Here is a 14,939-nt window from a genome sequence, read left to right on the forward strand (position 1 = left end):
ACCAGTGGAGGGATTGGCAGAGAGGGGTGGCTGATACAGAACGGTTGTAAGGTGGATGAGTCTGGCAGCAGCATTCATGATAGATTGAAGAGGGGATAGCCTGCGATTAGGTAGGCCAATGAGGAGGGAGTTACAATAGTCAAGGCAAGATATAACAAGGGAGTGAATACGTTGCTTAGTAGTTTCAGAGGTTAAGAATGGGCGTATTTTGGAAATGTTGCGGAGGTGAAGTCTACAAGATTTGGAAAGTGATTGGATTTGGAGCTGAAAGGACAGATGGGAGTCTAGGATTACACCTAGTACCCTGGCATGGGGGGGAGGGACTGATGGTTGTGTTATTGATCTTGATGGAGAAGTCAGGGGAGGGGGCATGGGCAGGGAGCCCCTGACATGGGGGCTGGAGGGAATAGTATGAGCTCAGTTTTAGAAAGATTGAGTTTGAGGAAGTGGAGTGATATCCATGCCGATATGTCATTTAGTAGGTTAGTAATGCGAGAGGAGACTGAAGGGGTGAGGTGAGGAGTAGAAAGATAGATTTGTGTGTCAGAAGCATAGAGATGGTACTTAAAACCATGGCAGTTTATCAAGTAACCAACGGAGGAGGTGAAGATGGAGAAGAGAATGGGTCCAAGGACAGAACCTTGAGGGACTCCTACAGAAAGAGGTAGAGGAGAGGAAGAGACAGAGTTATAGGTAACGCTAAAGGAGCGCTGCGATAGGTATGATCCCTACTGATAACAGTACTCTCATACATATCGTTGGTTGACATACTCCCCTTTTTGAGGGATACCCTGACATGGGAAGCTCATGATGGCACACGCTATATCTGGGTGTCCTTTTGGGTTCCCCTGATGGCATGTCCCTTCAATGGTCACTGCAACATTTTGCATGATAAACCTATGGTAACAGGAACTTCTATTTTCTATTCTGATTTTGCAGGTTCTTCTTATCTTTGCTTCTCTTTCCTATACTACCCCTTCCTTCCCTCCTTTTCTGTCCCCTTTGGTCTTGTCTGCAACAGCAAACAAAGGAAAGAGTTCATCTGCTCTCATGGCGACTGTTAACCTAAGCACATACAATGTTTGGAGACTGAATACCCCAGATAAGAGGCTCCAAATATGACCCCCAGTTCAGTACATGGTCTTCTGATCAACCTCTTCCACTTCACCAAGTGATCTGAAATTCAACCACTATACTGTACCTATGGAAGAACATATAAACCCTACTCCCAAGGATAAATGGACACATGCTCAAGTCCCAAATTATTTGCACACTACCAAAACAGATACTCTCATTGAAAGAGCTGAACCCTATAAAATGTATCTTTTCCTGCAAAGATCTCCCACTTGGATGTGTTTCCTAATTATATAAAACTCTAGCACAGTATGGACAAACATCCTAACCCAGATATCTCTTTTAATGGGAGAAAGACTTACACAAGCAAATCTCAAATAAGCAATAAGATGTGATCCTCTGACATGTCAACTATTTCCTCCAAAATGGAAGCAGTTAAAGGGTAGCTCTTTCCACTTTCATGAAAAAAAAATGGCAAATAAAAAAATATTAATAAAACATACATAATTGCTACACAAGTCATAGTGTAGTTGAATGTTATTAAAATTGCCTTTCCTTTTCAATCTGCAGTGCTTTAATTTTCTATAAAATGCAATGCAATATGGCAAACTGGAAGCATTATGTGCACAGCTGGTTTGCAGATTGCCCCTCAGAAATGTCAATTAATGCATGAGTGATTGGCTTACTGATTTTTCCAGAAGTCTGTACTAAGTTACAGGTCAGATTTTGAGCATCCCCTGCAACAAAAATATTTTTTTGGGTGAGACACTCCCAAAGATACTGTAAATAAAGTTTAAAGAGATGCAGAGCCCACCAATTTCCTCATTGGAGCCCTGCAGGTGCAGCAGCTGATTGATAATTATAAAGTCAATCCAATACAGATTCACTCTACACATACATACAACACTCTGGACATAGACAAACAAATGGCTAATTCTTCAGAATAACAAAAGGTAGGAATCTGTAGCAAACTTTGTTAAATAGGTCACCCAATGGAGTTACTCTTTAACTATAGTTTCTTATCTAGGTGGCATAATTTTGTGGAGTATAACTGGTTTTCTGGAGGGGCTGTGAAAATGTGGCAACTCATGCCCACATCTGGTGATAATGTCGAGTTATTCAACCTTTTTGAGATGAAATATTGAAACTAATCAAATACAAGGTATCAAACTGAGCAATATCCCATGGTCTGTCTTGTTCCTTCCTACAGATGAACCAGTGGGTCAGTAATATGCGGCCTCACACAACTAGGCTTTTTTCCATGGGGCCGCATATTTGCGTACCTATCTTTGTGCTTGGGAGCACACCACACAGTGCATTCCCAGCACAAAGACCGGGGTGTCACTGAGAGCTATCACAGTGATCAGTCACTTGGAAGCCCACCCCCCTTGGATTTGTTTTTCTCTGAATGGAGGAGAGAGCTACATTGGATCTCTCTCTAATTGCAAGAGAAAAAAAACAACTGTTTGTAAAAAAAATAAAAAATAAAAGATAAATATTAAAAAATAAAATAAAAAATAAAGAAAAAATACCTAGGTCAAGGTTTGATCTAATTCAGTGCCAGGGTTATAGTTTGGGTCAGGGTCAAAGGTCAGGAATTTTTTTTTTTAACTTGGTATTAGTGTCAGTTAGTGTCAGTGTGTTTTAGGTAAAAAAAACAAACAAAATGCACTCTATTGTTTCTGGGCCGTAGTACAGGTACAAACAACAAATAACATACACATATATAATATTGCTGCGATTGTCAACAGTTGGAAAATTTATTTTGGGTTGTTCTTTGGTGGTAGGTTATGGTAGTCACAGGAAACACACAGCTAAATTAAAATATTTTGTTTACTATTTTGGATCAGTTATCCTGTCCTATTTCCTATCCATTACCATTTACCACCAAAAGAAAACCCAATTTGTCATGAAAAAAAAACAAGGTATAATTCACCTAGATGTACAAAGTAGTTGTGATGACATGTATGGTTTTACTAGCACATGTTAAAGTTGTCAAATTTTACTTAGGCTCTAAGATTAGTTTTACCCTTAGGTGTGAAGGGGTTAAAGTGTTGCTTAACCCAGGACCCTGCATTCACTATATCTGGTCTCCCACAGTACACAGAACATGGAAACACAATTATTTTAGTAAATTTAAACTGCTTAATATCTTTTCTCATCAGTAGTATATAGCAGTCTTGTGTCTTCTCTCAGTGTCCAGCTGAGCACTGCTTAAAGCTTGTAGGAGGAGTTTTCATTCTCCTGACTATCCTATGAGGCTGCATGACCCTTGACCCTCTGTCTGGACAAAGCTGATTGGCCCTGTGCCAGTCACATGCACCCCCCCCCCGAAAAAAAAGCAATACACACTAAAATGAGCATGTGCAGAGTGCCTCCTAGGGCTCTGTACTATGAGCAGATGGATTGGGGACTGTGGAAGAAGGAGAAGATCAGAGAAAACAGGATCAAACACCTCTTTTTACACAACGCAGGGGATTAACCCTTAGGTTCCACCGTGAGTATAACAAGCATGCTTTACTGCATATACAGACTGATTTTACTGTTGAGGGTTTAGTAACACTTTAATGCTGCTAAGGCATTCATTCCTATACATTGGAAACAGACAAATGCTCCCTCTATACAAAAGAGGCTCTGACGTGTAGTCCATATATTTCTTATACAGGACCTTACACTCTCCTCCCATGACACACACAAACTCTTTCAGAATATACTTACATACATACTTACCTGGAACTTGTAACCAATGTACAATGTATATCTGAAAGTATTCTGTTTTTGCACTAACATACTTCCTCCTCAACTGTAGCTGAGACCACCTCTCACCCCTCTCCACCCTTTACGCCTAACCTTTTCTTTTTGTTGTCTTTCCCTATTCATCTCTCTTTTTCTGTTTACATTTTAGTATTTTACTCTTTATCATAAATGTACATTCCAATGTAGTATTAAGATACTGTCAGGAGACACAAAAACTAACTCGATTATCTTGGAATACACTATGTTGTATATGTTACTGTGGGTATGTTTAGGCATCCTCCTAACTTCAAGTTTTGTGACATGTTAACACACGGTACATATGTCATGTTTTCTATTTCTCTGAAAAATCTCTGGGTAAACACTTATTCAACAAAAATAAATAAAAATAAAGCAACCCATAGGGGAAGGATCAGGTAGGAACTGGTAGGATCAGGGGTATTATTTCTCCTGACCAATATCTTTTGGTCGTTATGATTTTATGAATTTGCATAGCATTTATTTAGCGAGGCAGGAGAACAAATATGAAAATTAAAATAGTATGTCAGGGAGCCATACTGGATGACCCCACTAGAAATGCAGCCATCTCCTAACTTCCTGTAATGTGCTGACAACACGGCCTCTGCAGCACTGAATTGGAGGGGAGGGGAAGAAAAAGCAGACATCTAGTCTGGTAGGTAGGGAAGTAATGCTGTGAATGTAAACAAGGAGGAGTTATGGAGATGAGGAGTGAAGGAGGTGATGACATAGTCCAGCAAATGAGAACGCAAGGGGGTAAAACATGCTTGAGTTGGGCCTTGACCATCTTAACCACCATATATTTATCTCTAGCTTAAAAAAAAGCCTGCTGGTTACATAGATCAGTAGCTCAAGATGAAAACTGACGGACTCGGCAATGTCAGTTTCAATGCAACTTTCTGGTTTTATTTAGGGCGATAGTTGTCATCTGCAGCACTATCTCTGGTTATAATTTGGTACTGAAGATTGTCAATAAAATATTATGGGGTTGATTTACTAAAACTAGAGAGTGCAAATTGTGGTGCTGCTCTGTGTAAAAACCAATCAGCTTCCAGGTTTTTGTCAAAGTTTAATTGACCAAGCTGAAGTTAAAAACTGATTAGCTACCATGCATAGCTGCACCAAAGTTTGCACTCTCCAGTTTTAGTCACTCAGCCCCTATATATCTAATAAAGGACGTATGTTTATTTTTTCTTTTTTTTTTGTTAAAACATTGGTTTGGTCTGTATATAAGTTTTCATAAAGTTTTCTCCTAATCCATAACTCACTCATTGGTCACCATCAATATCTCCATAACCAGGAACTGTATAATTGATGTTGTTATATTTCCAAGTAGAAAAAAAATGAAGACGGTTGTGCTTTCCTCAGTCAGCCCCTTTATACAAGGGGGGCTGGGAACAGCTGTAAGAGGAGCAGCCAGACTGGCAGTAGAAGCAGCAGGTAACCTGGGTAGGAAGACTTAGCAGGACTGCAGCAAGCATCACCATACAGAGCAGGTAACAGAGCACCACACTATACCACATAGCTGTGGAAACTTTTTATGTTGTATGCTTTATTATTTTATGTACATGTACTACTTTTATGTTGTTTAAGATGCATTAAACTGTGGATTATATAGAAGTTATACAGTGCTTTGCATATGCTTAGTGCATGTCAAATATACCTGGCAATTATGAACAACGTTCCTAATTACTGCAGAATTATAATGTAAAAAAGTGCAATCTAAATACTTTTATAATCTGCTATAGTAGAATTTGCAAGATGCATTTTTGAACAAATCCGATTATTCTTATTTACAGCTCAGTGCAAAGATGAAGCTACTTTTTATTGGTTTATATTTCTCCTGTATTCTTCTGGGTGCTCTCCTTGGTAAGTCTTTATATACTTACTTTCCATTTTGTATACAATCCTCTTCCATATTTGCTGCCTATAGTAATAGTTTGAAAACTAACTTAACAGTTATCTATGATTTTCAGCAAACCACAGAGACCAATCAGATTTTAACAGCTTGGTTTAGTTTCTTGTTAGTGGCTGTAGGACATTTCATACTGATCCTTGCCATTTTATTTATGGAGCATCAAATAAACAGACTAGGATCATGATCTGAAATAAAATGTAATGATACTTAAATCCTTGTAATCAATGCCTCTTTATATTTTTATAGAGTACCCTGCTAGATGCACATTCTGCTTTTATATAATACATTATTTTATTTATTAAAATACATTTACTTGAATTATCTTAGGTTGCTGTCATTTTTTTTTTCTGAAGATAATTACCCAGTGCTCACTCATTATGAGCACTATATACGGTGTCCTAATAAACCTTAACATATAAACCTCCCTTAAAATGAGCATGTTATTAAATGATTTGGTCAAAGTTGAAGCCAACCAAACAATTAACATATGATTTATGCAATATACATAATTCAGCTTTCTTAAAATAGCTTTGAATGACTTTTAGACTGCTCCGTTCCTAAATCTGACCTTGAATTTATCACTGTGAATCTTATGAGTTAGAAAACAAAATAGCGCAATGTAATAACTGTAAAATCTCTTTTCTGAGTTTTATATGTTTATCCAACTTGTACTTCATGCGTTTTACCATATCAGTAAAGCTCAGCAGCTAATTTACGCTGTACTTGATTTAATCTTTCCCAATAAAAAAGGATACTATAAAAGGGAATTAATTCAGCAGCTGAATGATTGTAACTATGTTTATAATTTTATAGCTACCTTTTGAAATTTATTGCCAAAGTCATAAAGATAAAGTCTGCATCTGATTGAAAGTCAAAAGGCTTGCCAAGTAACACATTTCTTTCCAAGAACCTCACCAAATGTTACAACCAGTCTGTTAAGGTCATAATGCACAGGTGATATTGGTGGGTAACAAATACAATTTAACATAAAGAAAAGTCAAGTCAGCTTCAAACAATGTAAGACTAGCAATAGATGGGCATATGTCTACCTAAAGGTCATGTTCAGGGCCCTGCTGCTGTCTTGCCCAACAAACTGAAGCAGCACACATGCCATTAACACCTATTATTAAGAAAGGAGTGGTAAGGTCTGGAGGAGATTTCCCAACTCAACAAAGAGCTCTTCTTTTTCCAGAAGCTCTGTAGGGATAACCTATAGACAGTCTGCACCCTGAGTGTCAGAGGTTTGTAGACAGCTCTGAACAGAATAGAAGAATAAAACAGCACAGCTAAGCACAACTCATATTCAACCTATATCATATATGCTGTTGAAATAAATTAATTTATATTATTGCATTAGGGTGGCCATAGATGATGAATGGAATCTCTTGGACATGGCCATACCCTTGGATGAAACTCTTGCACAAACATTATTAAGTACATGTTGGGTGTTTTCTCCATTGCTGTCTATGAGCCAGTAATCTGGGGTGCTGTCTTTCCATGTCTCCTTTGACAGCCATATGACTAGACTATCAAGCAAAATACCAACCTGCCCCAATAACAGCCATAGTCCTTGGTTCCCCCATAGTCCACCAATGTGATTGTTCTTGTTGTATATACTGTATATAGGGGCATTAGTGCACAAAGATGTTGAAAACATTCATATTGTGCAATTATATCTGCTTGGGTATTGGGCAGTGCTACTACTATTCATAAGATCAACAGGGAATAAAAGGTGGCTAACTTTATGTTTTATAAAATATAATGTCAAATGTAAAAACAAGAAGCTTTTTTACACCTATGTTTTTCCAGTCATGTCTGAATGTACCTACGATTGATTGATTACAAAATGGCAGCACAAATTTGTCCAGGTCTAAATTAAAGCATAACTTTATTCATTATATTTAGTACAGTACCAGGGGCGGACTGACCATTTGAACACTCGGGCACTGCCGGAGGGCCCGGGGTCAGTAGGGGGCCCTGGCCCCATGAGATGCCCCTGGTACCTTTCATTGTCTTTTTCATATGCTTTTTTGGGTGTGGGCAAGGACACAGGGGCCCCATGATCCCCTATTGCCCGGGGGCCCCATGAGTTGTCAGTCCGCCCCTGTACAGAAATAAAATAAAATAAAATTAGCAGTTTATACTATTTATAACAACTATACACATTATATATATTTATTATAGACATTTTTATGGCACCAACAATTTACACAGCACTTTACATAATGTACATTCACATCAGTCCCTGTGCTCAAGGAGGGTACAATCTAAGGTTTATCTCATAGATACATGCACACACTTACTAAGGCTAAATTGGACAGGCACCAATTAACTTGCTAGCATGTCTTTTAGAGTATGGGAGGATACTCACATAAGCACAGGAGAACATGCAAACTCCATGCAGGTAGTATCATGTCTAGGATTTGAACTGAGGACCCCAGTGCAGCAAAGCAGAAGTGCTAACCACTAAACTGTTGTGTTCCCCTATAACACCAGCAGCTTGTGTTCAGCATGCAAAAAAATCCTGGGTTCTGCTTTCAATACTGAGGTTCCCAGTTTTAAGGTTCTCATTGTGATCATAAGGATTCCATCATTTCTAGAAGAATACACCCACCAGGTGGCATTAGCTGTGAAGTTTGCAAAAACAGGCTTGACATATATGTTTCCCTTTAACAAATGAAGTGCAGAAGAAATTGTATCACTTCTACTTTTCTCAGCTGCCAAATTGTAGCAATGTAGCAAGCCTTAAGTAAAATATACAGAGAATGTGGGAGCACTCTGGTCCATAGCTGTGTGTCTCTCGTACCAAAACATCCTGTCTATTCACTTATAGCATGGTGTCAGTGATATTCCCATCCTGTGCTCCACTGACAGGTCTTCTCTCAGGTGGAGGAAAGTGCCACGCAGTCAGTGAACACAGGACTCTATTATGCAGGACACAGTGCTGGGCTGTTAGGAATTCCTGCTGACATTAGAATTCTACTCAGACTTTGTGCTATGAAAGTCTCCATTGTCCAGTGCATGCCTCTCTCACATAACATTTCCATGTTTATTTGCAGATGCCAGACCTATTCACGAGGAGGACGGTAATGACAGTTTCCACACTTTGCTTACTTTCACTGCAACTAATATTTCTATATAAACATTACATTCGTTATTCCCCTAAAGCAGAAGTAAAGGCTCTTTAGTGAAAATTGCTAAGTGCCCTTCACATATATGCGGATTGGATGAGGTTTGAACTGCATTTAATCTGCATGACATGTGAAAAAACATTGCTTCCTATGGTGTCAGTTCACATGTGTTCGGTGCACTGGCAGTGTGGATTCAGTGCAATTTTAAAGAGTCATGTCCGGTTTCTGAGCAGTGCGGTCCGGTTCAGGTGCGGATTACAAGCCATTGACTTCTATGGGAACTGTTTGTAAACCACATATGTGTGAACAAGATAAAATCCTGTTCTGAACCTGATGTAAACCTGACATGAACCTGTGAACTTCTACTGCATCAATTAGCTGTGAAACCTGAGCTTCAATCTGTACCGTACATGTGTGAATCAGCTCTGACAGGCAGGCTTTCACTGCAGAAGAGATTCTGGGAGGAATTCAATAAACCATTAGTGCCACTTTTCTGGCAGTATGGCCATTTGGAAAGTCCTGCAAAACATTCACAAAAGCCATGCTGCCACTGTTGGCAGCTTTTGCAAGGTGGCACTATGGCTGCACCATTTAAAAAGTGTTATCTCTAGTTCATAGATAATGAAACTGGAGATAATTAAGACCAATTCTAAGTTGGTGTAAAGAGACAGGTAGAGTGCCTTTCTCTGTACACTGTGTAGCAGGGCAGAATGTTTGCTGTCACAACCCCCCCCCCCCCAGTCTGTCACTGGTTGTCAAAGAAGCTTCCTAGCAACCAGTAATGCTGACAGTGGACAAAGCCTGATGGGGAAATTGAGGAAATAGTTTCCTATCAGGTCTGCTCTCTTCTTCTGATTGACAGCAGGCAGTTGGCGGATTCTATAGCCAATAGCAGGCTAACTGTTGGGGTAGGAATCCACCCCTTCCCTCTATCAATCAAGGGAAGGGGACCTGATGGGGAACTAGCATGTCTAAAACCCCATCAGGCTCCACTGACCCAGCCACAAAACTCCTCTGCCGCTGCTTCCTTTCATGCCATCCATTGTATACTATTGTGATGAGCACACTATAAAAAAAACAGATACGCCAAGGGCCTCTATAGCCAATGCAGAAAAGATAATAGAATATAATAATCCTGCATGTGAAGGCTGCCAAATGATTGCTGACACCACCCTAAATAAATTCATTAATATTGGGCATGGTCAACAAAACTTTTAGAAAACACTTAAGTGAAAAGAGGGATAGAGAGTACCCCCAAAGAAAGTTTCATAAGGGATCATGCAGCTTATCACAAAATTGGCTATTATGGAATAAAAAATCTAAAAATAGTCTCATAGACCGCCCAGATGGGAAACACACTGACATCATTGTAGTGAATAGTAAATAGTCAGCAGAATGTCCACATAGAGTTTCAAATAGGAAAAAAGTTACTTTATGCTGTAAGAGTAGAATGAATCCTATGACCATACATGTGGTAAATGGACTTGTATCACCATCAATGAGCAAATGTCATCAACAACATCTCACCCTTCCTTGTGACATTCTAGTTGCCGTCCGCTTTGACAGTCCTAGGAGTACTTTTGTTACAGTCCTGCCAGATGGCGATAAGTTGCACTTCAGTGTCATGTACAGCGCCGGCTGTATGTTTCACTGTGGGTGAGGGACAAGCGATACTGTAAGCCCATGCAGGGATCCCTGAAGAAGCCTAAGTGCATTGGGTGAAACATGTCTGACCACACGCCCCCATGCACGTCTTGCACATGACGTCATCATGCACGGCGGCTGTGTCTATCTGACCTCCATTGTATTCATGGGTTTACAGCATTGCTTCTCCCTCACCCACAGTGAAATATTCATACAGCCGGCACTGCACATGACACTAGAGCGCAACTTATCGCCATCTGGCAGGACTGTAACGAAATTACTCCTAGGACTGTCAGAGCTGACGGCAAGAAGAATGTCACAAGGGAGGGTGAGATGCTGATGATGATATGTGCTCATTGATGGTGATACAGGTCCATATACTACATATATGGTCATAGGATTCACTCTACTCTTACAGCATATAACTTTTTGCCTATTTGAGCCTCTATGTGGACATTCTGCTGACTATTCACTATTCACTACAATAATGTAAGTGTGTTTCCCATCCGGGCGGTCTATGGGACTGATATTTCCACACCTGCAACTTCTATGGGTATTCCTAGACTCAGGCCATCCAATGTTCACTATAGGCAATACAATAGTGACTGCGATGTCATGATGACTGTGGTACTTCCTATGTGATCTTCTAAATCTGTGATCCTACTTCATCCATCGATTCCCAAGTATGCATGTGTGTGGTTGGTTGAGCAGCTGCCTGGGTGTTTAGACAATGTTATCTTTTTAAATTTAGTAAAGTGTCAGTGGTGACCGTTCACCTTGTTTGTTACCTGTGTGATACATTTAGATTTTTTTCAATAAAAGCCATTTTTTTATAAGCTGCATGGTCCCTTATGAAACTTTCTTTGGGGGTACTCTCTATCCCTCTTTTCACTTTTCCAATTCTGTTGCTAGCTGTGATTGGTCACAGTGATCACACGGTACAGACTGGGCCAATCGCAGCCCATATGTGTAATGTGATTAGCTGTGGCCAATCACAGCCAATCACATCAAAATAAACTGAATGAATTGATCTCATTCAACAAAATGCTTGCTTTTAGCAAATAAATTCATTGCTATAAGTAATCATAATGACTAGAAAAAAAAAATAAAAATAATGATCACTTGCCCAAAATAGTACAATGTAACTATGGTATTATATTACTCTGATCACAGTGTATTATAAAAAAAAAGTAATAAAAAAGGAAAATAATGTAATAAAAAAGAGAAACAAATCAAATATTTCCAGTCAGTGTCCCTGATCATCGCCACACCACTTATATGATGACGCTGTACTGCACTGGTGAAAGTATGTTAAAAAAAAAAAAGTTAACTTTTTTTTTAATTTCTTCATTTTCCAAAAAAAAAAATGACAAAAAATTACAACTTCAAAAAACTCACCATACCTCTTAATAAATATCTCAGACTGTCTACTTTCCAAAAAGGGGCAATTTGGGGGATATCTGTATCTCAAGAAATGAGATTGGCCATCAGTACAGCAGGATTGATTGATTTTCAAATATATCCCATAGTTTGTGGACTCTATACCTTTCCTGCAGACTAAATAATATACACTGATTTGGGTTATTTTCACCAAATAAATGTAGCAGAATACATTTTGGCCTAAATGTATGAAGAACAATTATTTATTTGCAAAATTTTATAACAACAGTGAAAAAAAACCTTATTTTTCAAACTTTTTGGTCTTTTTTCGTTTCTTTAGCAAAAAATAAAAAACACAGTTGTGATCAGATACCACCAAAAGAAATCTTTAATTGCGTGAACAAATGATAAAAATTTAGTTTGGGTACACTGTTGCATGATCGCGCAATAGTTATTCAAATTACAACAGTGCTGAAAGCTGAAAATTGGACTGGGCAGGAAGGGAGTAAAAGTGCCCGGTATTGAAGTGATTAATGTTTGAATCATTCCTCACAACTGAGATCCTCCACCCCCCTCCCCCATTACGTTTGTTGCCCTTCTTTGGACTCTCTCCAGTTCTAGCACATCCCTACTGAGGACTGGAGACCAGAACTGGACAGCATACTCAAGATGTGGTACAATTATAGTCCGGTCTCTTGAGTAAATACCATTTTTATTGCATGCTAATAGTCTGCTAGCCTTGTTTGCTGCAGCTTTGCATTGCAAGCTATTTCTGACCAGTCACCTACTAGGACTTCCAGATCCTTTTCTATCCTTGATTCCCCCAGAGGTTCTCCCCCTAGCACGTGACTTGCATACAAATATTTAGTTCCCAAATGCATTATTTTGCATTTTTCATTTTTAAACCTCATCTACCATATAGCTGCCCACCCCTCTACTGAAATTAGTTCTACTTTAGTTTTATATTTGGAGACAGGGTATGCTCTGAACGGTTTCATTTCTCTTCTGCCTTGTTTTTTACTGATAAACCAGGTTAGGCTCAAAACCTTACTCCCTTTTAGTAAAATCACGTCTTTGCATGAAACAAAGGTCATGCATCACTTCTAATCTCTTCTCATCAATGCATACTTACTCTTCATTTTATACTTCTCTAGAGATTATCATTTGTACCTAATAATCTTAATTAAATAGAGCAAACTCACTTAAACAAATCCTAATGTTATTTAATATTCTTTCCAGATCGATATTTGGATGCCCCTGCACACCCCTACTGGCCCTTCTCTACCTCAGATTTCTGGCAGTATGTAAACCATTTCCGTTCAATGGGTGCCTACGAAAACATCAATGACCTGGCTCGTACTTTCTTCGCTCACTACCCTATTGAAGAAACTCTGGGATACGATCATGTCGATCATTAGGAGGCTGTTTATAGTTCCCCCCTGCTCATCTCTATTAAAGCTGTATATACACAAACACTATATTCTTGAAGATTAGAGCCCAGATATGTCAGGCTGTGCCCACATGCAAGATTTAATCAGTTTGGTCACTGTTGGTGCACTAGTGTGTCTTACAGTAATTGTCTTGCAAATGATATGCTTTATATGCTGGTGTCAGCTTCTGTCATCTCTCCCCTTCAAGAAAGAGAAGACCTTGAAAGAGTAACGTTTCTGTAAAAATTACCAATCTGTGGCACCGTATTTATAAGCAATAAAGTGATGGCTATGGAATACCACTTTCTTTTACACTTATTCGTAAATATTTTATTTTTTATGCTCATCATGGCCACTAGGTACTCTATTAACATGCATGTTATCAGCATTTGGCTTGGAGAGTTAAATATTTATACAACTGTGATTGTTACATTTAGCGATCACTGAGATTTTGGTGTGATAGTGATAACTAAATGTGATTAAACAGTCCACCCAAAACTGTTACTTTAGTTATTTTGAGGATGCTGGTGAATCACAAAACACTTTCCTATGTGCCTTGAGGTCTCTGGTGGTGAGATCTCTTCCTTTGACTTACACAACTGCTACAGCCATGACAAGGAGGTTTTGCTGTACTTGCAAATTTATATCATTTGAACTACAAGCATTGAAAAGTTTCCTGTTATTTAGGAAGGAGTGAGCCTCTGAGCATTATGCCTTTGGTTTCTCACCACTGTCGCCCACAAGAGATATAAGAAACCAGAGGGCAATTCAGTCCGCCGGGCTCCATCTAGTACTGAAATATCACTGAATGCTGAAACAACCCTTTAAACGAATGATGGTTTCAAAAATATTCATAGACATCACAATGGTTCAATATATTTTTTACACATTGGAATAATTCACTAACCCCCAGCGTACTGAGGCATGAAATGAATTAGATGCTCAAGAACAAGCTTGTCCCAAAAAATACCTTACACGTAGCTAGTAGTAATCACATTCAACTAGACATGTTCTGTAATGCTGAAAACATTATCTTATTAGCTGAACTTATTATTATCAATTATTAACTTATTATGAACTCTATTATTATTAATCATTATCTTATTAGCTTATAAATGTCACTTCTTGGGTTCTAATGACTGACAAGAACATACCCCAGCATTTGTCACCACTGTCTGCTCTGCCCCCGCCCCAACCATCTCAATGGAGCGCTGGGCTTTCCCCAGCCTGGACCGGCTGAGTGACATCAGCTGACAGCGGGCTGAAGCTCACTGTCAGCTGAAAACAGGTCACAGGAGTACAGAACGAACTTCACTCCTGTCATCTGCAGAAGTACAGCCAAAAGAGCTTTGGCTGTACTTCTTTTTTAACCATTAGAACTAAAGAAGTGGCTTGGATAAACACTTCAACATTACAGAACAAGTCCAGCTGAATGTAACTATCAACTCCTAGCTGTACCATGACATGGATAATTAAGAACCTTTAAAGACACCATACATGTATGTATTGATAAACAGTTTTGTCATATAAGGAAATTGTAAACTGTTCAACAACAAAGATTGCAAGTAGAAGAAAAAGGCAGAAAGTCGT

At 39.0% G+C, this 14,939-nt stretch overlaps 1 protein-coding gene across 1 annotated transcript; it reads left to right on the forward strand.

Moving 5' to 3' along the window:
• The first annotated feature begins 5,189 nt into the window (after positions 1–5,189).
• Positions 5,190–13,646, forward strand: OTOS (otospiralin). Its single transcript, XM_089672362.1, has 4 exons — positions 5,190–5,342; positions 5,646–5,715; positions 8,824–8,850; positions 13,159–13,646. Exons 2-4 carry the CDS (start codon positions 5,658–5,660, stop codon positions 13,335–13,337), a joined length of 264 nt encoding a protein of 87 aa, XP_089528488.1. The 5' UTR covers positions 5,190–5,342; positions 5,646–5,657; the 3' UTR covers positions 13,338–13,646.
• The last annotated feature ends 1,293 nt before the right edge of the window (positions 13,647–14,939 follow it).

This window comes from Staurois parvus, unplaced genomic scaffold, assembly GCF_062004578.1.
Source record: "Staurois parvus isolate SC_StPar_1 unplaced genomic scaffold, SC_StPar_1.0 ptg000126l, whole genome shotgun sequence".
Taxonomy (NCBI): domain Eukaryota; kingdom Metazoa; phylum Chordata; class Amphibia; order Anura; family Ranidae; genus Staurois; species Staurois parvus.

Excerpts from the sequence above, each read along its gene's own strand:
- OTOS (XM_089672362.1), top strand. The coding sequence starts at position 5,658 with ATGAAGCTACTTTTTATTGGTTTATATTTCTCCTGTATTCTTCTGGGT. Across the intron at positions 5,716-8,823 it reads TCTTCTGGGTGCTCTCCTTG|ATGCCAGACCTATTCACGAG; the intron begins GTAAGTCTTTAT and ends GTTTATTTGCAG. Across the intron at positions 8,851-13,158 it reads ACCTATTCACGAGGAGGACG|ATCGATATTTGGATGCCCCT; the intron begins GTAATGACAGTT and ends TATTCTTTCCAG.